This window comes from Podarcis cretensis (genome assembly GCF_951804945.1).
Source record: "Podarcis cretensis genome assembly, chromosome: 11".
Classification (NCBI taxonomy): domain Eukaryota; kingdom Metazoa; phylum Chordata; class Lepidosauria; order Squamata; family Lacertidae; genus Podarcis; species Podarcis cretensis.
The window spans coordinates 29,529,777-29,541,908 of record NC_137180.1 but is presented as its reverse complement, the minus strand read 5'-3'; the positions used below and the strand labels follow the sequence as shown (position 1 = coordinate 29,541,908).

General features: G+C 36.4%; 1 protein-coding gene across 6 annotated transcripts in view; it reads right to left on the bottom strand.

The window, feature by feature from the left end:
* ARB2A (ARB2 cotranscriptional regulator A) overlaps window positions 1-12,132 on the bottom strand; it is a 214,163-nt gene that overhangs the window by 133,979 nt on the left and 68,052 nt on the right. For all 6 annotated transcript variants that reach the window (XM_079995707.1, XM_079995706.1, XM_079995708.1 and 3 more), the window contains one exon: window positions 1,165-1,383. In XM_079995707.1, the coding sequence (XP_079851833.1) occupies window positions 1,165-1,383 (219 nt within the window). The remainder of the gene's footprint in view (window positions 1-1,164; window positions 1,384-12,132) is intronic.

The following is a 12,132-nucleotide window of genomic DNA, read 5'->3' as shown; positions in this document are numbered from 1 at the left end:
TTTCCTCATTCTTTCCTGTTCCTCATTCATTCATCTAGACATGCAAGTGTTTCCCATTTCTTTCATTTTAGCATCTAAAGTTAAGCTTATTTGTTTTATACACTGAAGTCATCTAGAGTAACATTAATCCTCATCATAAGGAACATGCAAAAAAAATGCAAAATATTCCTATTCCCCCCCCCCACCGGGTTTTCACTGTTCAATCATCCTAGGTATCCTAGGCAGAACATTCTAATGACACTGGAGCATTTATGACATATTTTATTCTTGAATAACAATGCAAACTTCTATAAAAAGAGCTTTGAAAATTGTATGAATATGTCTCGAATGTATAATGCATCATATGTATATGAAGCAGAATGTGTCAAAGTGCAAATAATATTGTTTGTGCCCCCTGCAGAATTAGAAATCCTTGGGTAGCACTGTTATAACGATCCCATGCTGCTAGTATTACAAAGTGCAAAGGTTCACTGGCTAAGAAAAGAAAAGAGCAAGGGGCAGAATTTCCTCACTGCACTGTTCTTGAACTATTTTGGCTTAAATATTTATTAAGGTATTTATTAATAACTGTCTCCCTTTATCTTCCTTCAGAAGTTTAGCTGAAATACAGTGGGTGGGTACTCATACAGAAATGTTACATTATATGGTAAAGGTACAACCATACAATATCAACATCAGAATTTTGCTCACTATATTATTAATTTATCAGGCAATTTGTTAAAGTATTAGACTATCATTTAATATTCTTGCTTCTCAAGAATATAACAGCATAATGCTGCAAACAGTCACCATCTGTAAAACATGTTGCCTAAACTGTATTTAAGGAGTGTTTCTGAAAGACAGATCTTATACACACATCTACTAAAAAACATTTCATAAATTACTTTTCAAATCAGTCCTTGTCTCTGGAATGCATATTATGTTCCCTAGGGCTTTATTTGAAGTTTCTCTTTGAAATTAAGTACGATTTCCACCCCCCCACACACACACTTTCACATTGAATGCAAATGAAAATAACAATAGAAAGAAGACAGTTTTACTTTTAGTACTTGCTAGTTATATAAATGAAGAAAAACCACATTTTTAGAGTACAACTATGTATGTGAAATTAAAACATTTTTTCAATTAATCAGTGTTAACCCAAAACAAAATAGAGCAACTTACTCTAATATACAATTGCACTGTTTCCTTTTCTTTTTGTGGATTCCGATATTTCTCATAGAAGTCCCGTCGCTTCTTTGTATCTTTTTGGATTTTATCTTTTCTCTCTCTCTTTTCTGCAGGTTCATCTGAGCTATCAGGAGACAGCTGTACTTGGGCTTTTGTCTTTTCAATCTCAATATAGTTCTCATTCGGATTCAGTACTATTACTCCATAGCCTTCCTATGGCAGAGGAAGAAGAAAAAGAATACATATAGATTTTGCCTTTGAAATGGTTTACATTTTATTTTATTGTCTTGACAAAGGAACTGTTTCATTCATTTTGTGTTTCTATGTGAATTTATTTAGTCTACATTTATGTTCACTTATTTGCCTAGTTCTTTTTAACCTTTTAATAACTTTTCAATATTGTAGGCAATTCTTCAGAAAGTAGGTTTTTTAAAATAAAAAAGTGATTATAGAACATGGTCACTAGCATATATAGTTAATGCTTCATTGACAGAAACTTTTACTTTTACCACCATTGCCTCTTTTAAAAACTATTCAGGCAGCTTTATGCTCCAATCTTATGTGCTGTTAGTTTTTTAAAAAATCAGAATGATTTAAAAGGGATTTAAGCAGTCAAACTGTGTATAGGATTACAGCCTAAACTATTAAACACTTTTGTCCCATAGAAGATAATTCACAAACTGATAGCAGAGTAACAATGAATCAATATAAACTGTGATTATTTGATGTTGCTAAGAAATAAATGAATTAGTTACCAGTTTATACCGGAACAATTTTATTGGAATTATATGATGTATCGTCTTCACAGACTTTAGGAGAAATTAATATTTTATTTTTCTCAGAAAATGTTTACTAATGAAGAATATATGAAAGCATGGTGCATTTTGTGTAGGTTAAACAAAATACCTATGCAAAAGGAGGAGAAAGAAACAAAAGCAAAATACCAACACATAATTTGTGGATCTTCAAGATTATTTTGAAAATCTTATTTATAGTTTACTAAACAAGTTCCAGGTATTGAAGTAAAATTCATTTTAACCTAGTTAATTCAGCAAATAACTTCTGCCTAACAGACCAAGTGAACAGATGAAAGACTACCTATATAGATGATCAAAGTTAACAAAGGATACTTTATTTGGTTTTGCTTTATTCTAATCTATGTAGCTATTCAAAAATCTTGTAATGCATTGTAGTAACTGTCAGGTAGACAGATTGTCACTTGGTGATTTTCTACAGTTGGACACACTCGACTAGTTATTAAAATCACATTTGAAGAACGTTCTTACTCCTCTTCCTTGTGCCTGTACAACTTTTCACGCCCTTCTCAAATTTCTGCTATACCTTCTCCTCCCACCAAAACTAAAGTTAAAGAACACTGTTGCACTCTGTTAAGCAGGGTGAAATAGAGGCATTCAGTTCACTGTCTATGGTATAAGGGAACATGGCAAAAAGGTCACCACAGGCCAAAGAGAAAATTGCCTCCTAGATTCTGTACCATGAGTAAGTGATCTCCTGTCATCTTTCCCCCCTCAGCTCTCTCTTCAGAGTGAACCTATTCATTCACATGTACCTTATTCTCTGGAATGGAGTGATCATGTATAAAGTATAAATTGTACTAGAGTATAAGATGATTCAATTCAGATATGTATGAAAATGAACTTAGGATCCAAATGTGTAATATTCTGAAAAACAGATTCCTGCCTTCAGGGACTAATTCAAAACTACTAATGAAATAACACCAACTAAACAAAGCACCTTTCATACTATTTTAAACAACATGCAGAGAAAAAACTGGTTAACTTTTTATAACCATTCAGAAGCGGTGCCCTGCAGAGCTCAGTGCTTTAGTTTGCTGTCCATGTTCCTGACCTGTTTATTCTGAGCAGATGTTCTGCGTATTGATTCTTTCTTACTTTCACTACAATGCAAGATTTAAAATTCATGTATTTGTTATGATTTTACATGTGTAACTGAAATGTGAAACTGTATCCACGTTTTGTTGCTCACAAAAACAGACACACATAAATCACCAGAGAAGTAAAATTTGTCTAAGTTATTGATTATGTAACTGAAAATTACATGACTCATTTGTCCAATTTTATGAGGACATAATGTCAATTTTTCAAAGACACATCAACAGATGAAAAATGAATCCATTTCAAAAATCAAAGCAACATAAATCAATTAAAGGATTTTTATCAATTAGGTTTTAAACAGCACAAACCAACCCTCAGTAGCTCTTTAAAACTTTTTCAAATACCATATTTGTTAGAGTAACAATAAATTAGCATGGAAATTCTATCATGCACTTCATGGTTTCTTTCTAAAAACCCATTATAAATGTTGCTTTGCTTGTAAGGAAGTTGATATAAAGTCATATTCTTTTCCATCTTTTGTCCTCAGCCCCTTCAGCCTAAACTATATGAAGAAAAATAGGCATAGGAAAGAGGATTAGGTGTAATATACAATACTTGCTCAGATAAAAGGATGTAGAAATGCAACATAGCATATATAACCACAGCAGAATTTAACCTCTATCAGTTTTGCTAAATTGTTATCAACTCAACCTATCACAAGTTAATCTATGTCTTTAACCATAGTATGACCTTTGTTTCCTCTTCACTTCTGCAAACAATGCAGCATTGGGTTTTTTAAAAAGATTTCATTGGGGTCTTTAATATTTATATTTCAATCTGCATGATTTTTGAATAGCATACTTGTAAAGGAAGTTATTCAATTTTAATATGTAAAATAAAATTGTTCTATTACCAAATTATCAGTGTCAAAGCCCATATAAGTTCTGGACATTACCACTGGCTTCACCGAGTTAAAGCAAAGTTGACATCAACCTATGTTTAGGTAAAGATTTAAAATATGTTGTGGCAAGTAGTAAGACAAAGCTTTGGTTTTATAAAAAGGGCATACAACCTGTAATGTACCTTTTAGGGAAAGTGAGCAAATACTAATCTATGACCTCAGTTTAGGCAGAAGCACACCCTACCCCGTCATATTTAAATGACTATTCAGAACAGTATCAACTGATCAGTAGCTACTAGCCTTGTTTCTAGTCTAGGTGGCCCAATTAGATGTAAGAAAATGCCTTCAAAAATTAAACAAACCCATAGGTTAACTTCTTAATATTACTTTCATTTTTAAAAGCAGCCATTTAATTATGTCTATATTTGGAAAGCCATATTTTCTAAATTAAGTAAAATTTTCAAAGATAATTGCCAATACTGCTTTTTCTAACCTTATTAGATAAATCTCTCTCCCTTCCCCCAATACAAATATGCTTTGCAGATTGTTAGAAATATTGGCACCAACCAACTGCAATATACTATATTTGAGACAGAATACAGTATTCAGTAATCTTCAAGTCCATGTGCACAGACCAATTAGCACCAATTGTTGTGATAGATGTTTTCAGGACAGATGCAGGAAAACAAAGCTATTTGCTAGATACCCAATTTGATAGTATCCAACATCAGTTCTAAAATCTAACCGGCAGAACATATACCACAAGGATATTATCTGATATCTCTCCAAAGTCTATTGCAATAGGGTGGTGTAACTTACGAAGACATTCTAAACAGCTATTTCAGAAAGCTTATTTTCAATTTTATATATGAACTTACTTGACTTTCAGATGATAAGATGAAGTAAAAGCAAGCTTAGATAGATAGACAACCGTTAGCAACTACACAGAATCCGAAGAATGCTTTGTATCAAGTGTCACACAAAATGCCACAAGTGTGTTAGGTAGCAAATTATAATGGTCACATCCTGTTTTAGACGTCTGTATAAAATGCCCCACACTCTCTGTATATACATAAAACTAATACAGCATATTAGTTTTAGCATATTAGCCAGTAATAGGATAGTCAATAGCAATAACAAGTATTTGAGATACATTCTGGAATTCTACAAACCTCTTATGTCTGGAAAATGAATAATGAGCTGAAAGCATTCAGTCCTGCATATTAATTCACCAGAATGGGATGCCATATGTGACCAGAGAGGTCAGAGGCTAGAGTGGAATCCCTTGACCTATGCAACTATCTTTCTGGCCTGTAAGTAAGAATCTGTAGCAGATCATTTTCTTGAGCTTTATCAATTTGATTCTTTTTTTAAAAAAAGAAACCCATTTACAACATTTGAAGCAAGATCAAAGTTAATCCTCAGGAAAAGCAACCCAAAGAGCTAAGATCTGTAACTTAGATTTATGCATGTTTAAAATGGACATAAGAATGGCCATTCATCTTTTTGAAAGATGTATGTTCTTTTTATTTCCCATCTTTTTCATAAGAAGAGTACCTATGTGTCACTGTTGCAACATCCTAGGTGCAACAGTAGGATGAGGTCATGACAACCAATCAGAAGTCACTAGTGAAGCGTAAAAGTAAACATAGCTGTTGGAGATGCAGCTCAGCTTGAAAAATGCCCCCTCCATTATTTGAGCAATTTTCTCAAGACGTGACCTGAGACTGAAACGCCTGAAATGTCAGTTGACTCCTTTTTGTATTTCCACCCAATGTGCATTTTGGCAACTGCACCCTGCTAACACTTTGTAATATTTTCATCCCAGTTACACCTCATCTCTCAGGCTCCTGAATTCCACTGCTGTGTCCAAATGTGTAAAAATGCTGTATTACTGCCAAACACACATTGTTCAACCAAGTTTCCAACTTAAAATAGCTCATCAAGTTAGGCAGGAAAAGAAAACATGCCACAAAAAGTTTTTAGAGGACCACCTGTTGTCTATTATTTTTACATAGCACTTACTCATAAATCATAACACAGGGTAATTAATCAAGCTGTCAAAGAAAAGGTCAAAGGTTAGGTAGGGGAGTCAGAAGGTCATGCATGGGCTGATAGAGGTCAGGGTCACACCACATTCCTCATTATCAAGTTGGGATGAGAGACGGCCCAAGCAAACAAAAGTGAAAGCAGATGGAGAAGTGAGTGGATAAAAAAAAAGAAAGAAAATTTCACAAACAAAAAGAAAAGTGAAAGAAGAGTGTCAGCTGCTTTCAAATAAAGAGCAGAATAGAACTGAAATACTCTGAAATGTGCTCAAAAGGTCTAAATACAACATTAAAAATTGTATTTTTATTCTTTACATGTAATATAGATTTATTTGAAAAATATTTGGTAGAAAACAAGCAACATAAAACAAACATAAGATTAAGTTTCTTATACATTTTCCCTACATTTTCAGGCATATTAGGAAAAAATAGCTACTTTGATCATCATCATCAAATCCTGCTTTTCCTTTTATAGCTACAACCTATGGAAATGTAATAAAAAGCTCTTATTTGTATGAAAAATAGGTTTTGAACTATATTCTTCATACACACAAATGTTCATTAACACAAAGCATCATAAAAGTCCTTCTGGATGACACAAGAGTTATAAAATATTCTATGATTACACTGACCTGAATTAGATGCAGAATACTGTGCAAAATTAGCTGTCACCCTTTCCTCAAAATCTTTGTTAATCTCATTTTGAATGTTTGCAGCTTTATCAACACATGCATCAATGTCAGCTCCTTGGTTACTGAACCGCTGTACTTGGAAGAAGATATAATTAAAATGTTTTGGCACAGAAAAGGTGAAATTGTATCTTCCCCTGTTCCCTGAGGAGTCTGTAAAACATGTAGGATATATTGACAAACACACACCCTTGTCTAGAGCCCTGACATTCCAGGTCACCAACTGCTATTTATTTCAGAATATTTACACTTACCCATATGATCACCTGCTGTGTTACTAACTTTTAATGGCTGCTAAAAGTGTAAGAATAAAAACCTCTTAATGCCTCTCCTGATAACTTTATTTTAATTCTGGAAAGTCTTCCTGCTCGTGTTCTAACCACTTAGATTAAGCGATATATAAATGCCTTAAATAGTAAATAAATGTCTAGAATTATTATTCAGGCATTCTAAAACCCTTGCATGATATGAGAGCTGAGGCTGAGAGTGCTTACTGCAACCCCAGTTGGTGTCTCCATAGCCCTCCATGAGTTAGAGGGAGTAACCTTTACAGTAGGAAGTCCTTTTACCTGTGAAGGCTCCCTTTGTGTTTGAGAACCCTGATTTTCCATGGTTCTAAATTGTGTGGGGAGACAATTTGAATAGAAAAGTCTTCTTTGCTGCAGACGTCACCCCTCCAACTCATGGAGGGCAATGGTGATGGGAGCAGAGAGTCCCCTTCTTATCGCCTGGGAGATTTAGATTGTTTGAGTAGGGCAACTATAAAAGAAACATGCAGTGTGTGTTACTTGGAAATCCTCTTATGTAATAATGTTGCAACTATCTAGATTTTAGAAACATTATAAATGTAACTAGGTAATAACTGTTGATTTTCTTTATTCTCATACAACAATTTTCAGCAGAGTCAATGTCATGAACCTAGACTTAACAGGGTGCTTTCTTAGGTGGAAGGGAAGAGGCAATCACTGATTCTTCCTTCCCTGTGTTCTCCCAAAAAAATCTGCTACGGAGAGTTGGTGGACCCTGTAGAACAGTAAGGGAATCGGCACTGGGGAATGCAGGAGGAAAGGAAATTAGACAAAAATCTCCTCCCTCCCTTCTTTTAGCAGGAACATCTGCAGGATTCAAGACCCTTTGGTTTGCAAAGGGCCTAGTATGGTTCCAGCCCAATAAGAACTGAGTGTGATATAACACTTTCAAGTTGTAATTAGTAAACTAAATTCTCCAGGGTTAAAGAGCTGAGCTAAGTTATATTACTCTAAAAGAGATACTAAGAGTGCACACTGGGCAAAACAAAAACAAAAGGATGTTTCTTATATATTTTGAACCAGTCTTAATGTTCAAAACATATTTCTGATCTTTGTAGGCTGTTCTGGGACATAAAGGTAAAAGTAAAGGGACCACTGACCATTAAGTCCAGCAGTGAACGACTCTGGGGTTGAGGCGCTCATCTCGCTTTACTGGCTGAGGGAACCGGCGTTTGTCCGCAGACAGCTTCTGGGTCATGTGGCCAACATGACTAAGCAGCTTCTGGCTAACCAGAGCAGCACACGGAACGCTGTTTACCTTCCCACCAGAGCGGTACCTATTTATCTACTTGCACTTTGACATGCTTTCGAACTGCTAGGTTGGCAGGAGCAGGGACCAAACAACGGGAGCTCACCCTGTAGCAGGGATTCGAACTGCTGACCTTCTGATCGGCAAGCCCTAGGCTCTGTGGTTTAGAGCACAGCGGCACCCACGTCCCTGCTCTGGGACATATTTCCAGCTGAAAGAGGGCAAAAAATATTCTAAATAAATATGCTATTACAATAATAAAGATGTTACATTAATAATTTTTGGACACTAATTATTTTTTTTGGGGGGGGGGGAGTGTGACTTCATTTGATGGAAAATTAAAAAGTATTGTACTCCATACATCTACTTTTCCCATGCACTGAGGATGGGATATAGAAAACGCTGTGCTAGCATAACTTTGCAAGGCACCAGGACTGCAGCAATGCTATGATGACAAGGGAAACATAAATGGCAGAAAACACATTTGTTTTTTCTAATGAGGAGCAAAAATAGTATGTTTTTAAGAAATAATACAAAATATGGTGTATTCAATGGATTGGATGCAAACTGTGCCTTCCAGAAATTGAAGGACTCCTTCTGTCTACGGAAACCTCCTCTTTCAGAGGAGGAATCCTACTGGTGGAATGGGGAAGACGGTATCTTTCATTTATTTTCCCTCTCCCCACAGCCCATATGCCTCCAAATAATTTTTTCCAGAGGGCTGGGGACCCTTTGCAACAGCATGGGAATTGCTGCTGGGAAAACAGAAACCAGCAAAAAATAGTTATCGTTCCTCCCACCCCACAGCATAATGTACCTACTGGTGGTGGGAAGAAACTCTGGATCTCAACCAATGTGAGAAAAAAAATAATAACCCTAGGAGTGTTCACATGTTACACTCAACAAGTATACAAACTATGTACACAGTAGCTCAGCTGTGGAAATTAACAAGTGTATGAATTAACATGTATAGAAACAGTATGTACCTGCGTCCAGTGTAACATTTGAACAAGTCTACCTATCATCATGAGTCAATCCAAACTCTGTAGACTGTGGTGCATAACAGTGTTTACACCAATAATTTCGAGATATCGTTTGTGCAAGGATTCTATTATGTAACTTTATATTATCTCACGTGAGTTCAAATGAGGAGGAAACCATTCATGATTATACCCACAAGGTCACACATTATATGAAGAACTGATGTGAGTAATGATTACAAGACTGTGTTACAAATCAGAAAGCTCCCAGTTTGAATATCTTTTCTACCATGAATTCAACAGGTAACCTTAGGCCAGCTATTTTCACTCAGACACAGGCTACCATCTGCACTAGAATAGTGGTATTTGCCTACATTACAGGGTTTCAAAAATGGGATGCCATTCTAAGTATTATTTTTAAAAAATATTTTTAGACTGCATTTTAAGCAAAGAGCCTAAAAAGTGGTTTACGATTTATCATACTGAGCAATCACAATTTAAAAGTGAAATAAAATAAAATAAATTTAATCACAAAAACATTACTAAAACCAGCACTAGGGAAACAAAATATAGTCAAACTAAAACTGTGGGAGGCAGTGGAAGACAGGAGTGCCTGGCGTCCTCTGGTCCATGGGGTCACAAAGAGTCGGACATGACTAAATGACTAAACAACAACAACAACAACAACAACAACAACAACAACATGTGCTCCAAATGTTTGGCACCAACCAATATCTCGGCAGCTACATTTTGCAAATAAATAAAGGTGCTTCATTGGAAAGAAGTTACAAAGAAGCATATGCTCAAACCAGAAGAAGTATATATATGTCTACTCTCCAGGAGAGTACCAAAAGCTGTCTTGGGACAGAAACAGATTCTAAAAGTTTATCATATGCTAACTAATAGAAAATGAAGAGAAAGGGATGGGACTCCAGGAAGTGAAGAAGAGAGAGGATGATGTGTGGGAAAGACTTTGCTGTGAAAGAGCAGAGTGGGAAGGTATTATAAGTGGAACCTACAGCGTATCCTCAACCCCTAACAGCAGTAGTCCTGTTGAGGGTTACAGCTAGCTAAGCTGTAAGGGGTAGGTGCGAAAAATTTGCCTTCTCCCTTCCCTCCTGGTTTTCCTTTGCTTTTGTCCACTTAGCTTTCTGTGGCTCTTGGAGTCCACTGAGCATGCTGATTGTTTTCCAGTGGTTTCTTTTTAGCACTCAGCCACCTGAGTACATTATTTGATAGGGCAAGTGGAACTCGCAGCTACAGCACTGTATCCTCATTTCTTAGCAGCAGAACTGTTCTTGTTCAGGATTCCAGACAACCATTATAGAGTCAGTTTGGCTGATTCCCCACCCTATTTTTTCCTCTTCTGACTGATATTCAACATTCCATGACTCATGGAAACTGCTAACCAGGCTCAATCCTCATTGCAGTGTTTTGGCCTTATATTTTCTTTTAATTTAGAAACTTTAGCATATTTAGAGAATCACTTATTTATATAGAAACCAGTGCTTTAAGATTGCCTCATTTCACCTGCAAATGGACAAATACTCTGAGGGAGAAAGGAAACCTGTTTGAATTTTGTGCATTTCCAGGTTTCTAGTCCCTGTGATCTTACTGAAGTTTTTGAAATAATTTCAGTTTACCATTCTGATGTCCTCCATCTTGTAAGTAACCTATCAATTTAAGGAAAGTCATCCAACTGGGGGCATTGTTATGCCCCTATGGTTTGCATGGCTAGAAAGGTCTGATAACTTTACACTTTCTGGTGGTTTGTATGAATCAATCAGAGAGTCCACATACCTTCTTCCCCTTTCTTCTGAAAGATGTATTATTTGTTTGCCTGTTGTTTCTTAGTTCTACAGACCACATTTTGTCATACCAGTAATCCCAAAATGGTTTCCAACATATAAAACCACTCAATTATAGAGGCATTTGAATAAAAGTTAAGGATAGGAATCAAAACAGAACTGCGCCAGTCCAGAGACTGGTAACAATGACAATATAATTTATTTGCTGTCTAGTGCAAGGGAACATTCCAGCCTGATATGGGGTTAAAATTTGGCCCACAATGCTGTTTTCCTCAAACCACAGCCCCACATTTGATATGGTATGTATTATCAGGTGTGGGACACCTAGAGACAAGGCTGCCGATGCATCAACTGATGCACAGTAAAATCCAAACTTCGGGTGCTTTAAAGTACCACCAAGGGAACCAAGCAGAGGACCTTCTCAGTAGTGGAATGCCCACCTGTCAGATATCAAAGAGATAAACAATTATATGACCTTCTGTAGAAATCTGAAGGTAGCTCTGTACTGGGAAGCTTTTAATATTTGATGTATTGTGTGTTCTTCTATATTCCATTGAAAGCTGCCCAGAGTAGCTAGAGCAACCCAGTCTGATGGGTGGGGTACAAGTAAATTTGTTGTTGTTGTTGTTGTTGTTGTTGTTGTTGTTGTTGTTGTTGTTGTTGTTACCTCTTTGCATCACTCACCTATCAAATTTGGTCCACAAGGCTAGAATCTGATAAAGATCTGGCCTGCAGAGCCAAAACAGTTCACCCCACCCCCCGCCCATTCTAGCGACTGGGAAAACGAAAATGCTTTTACTTACTGGCAGAAACCCATTAAGGTCTCTGCCATCCAATTCTTCAGGGGGAAGTGAATTCTAGACCAGGGAGCTACTACAGATAAGACCCTATTCTGCAATAGCCAACAGTAGGCCCAGGCCTACTGACAAATCACAGAACCTGGTACAGTTAACTATGAAAGAAAATACTTCAACAGATAGCTTGGTTTCAGGCCATCTAGAATATGAAAAGCCAGTACTAATCCCTTAAATGGTGCCCAGTCAGTGCAGACCTTGAAATATCAGTATTATATGAGCTTGTCCAGATACATCTATCAAGTCGTATGGCAGCATTCTGCTGGATA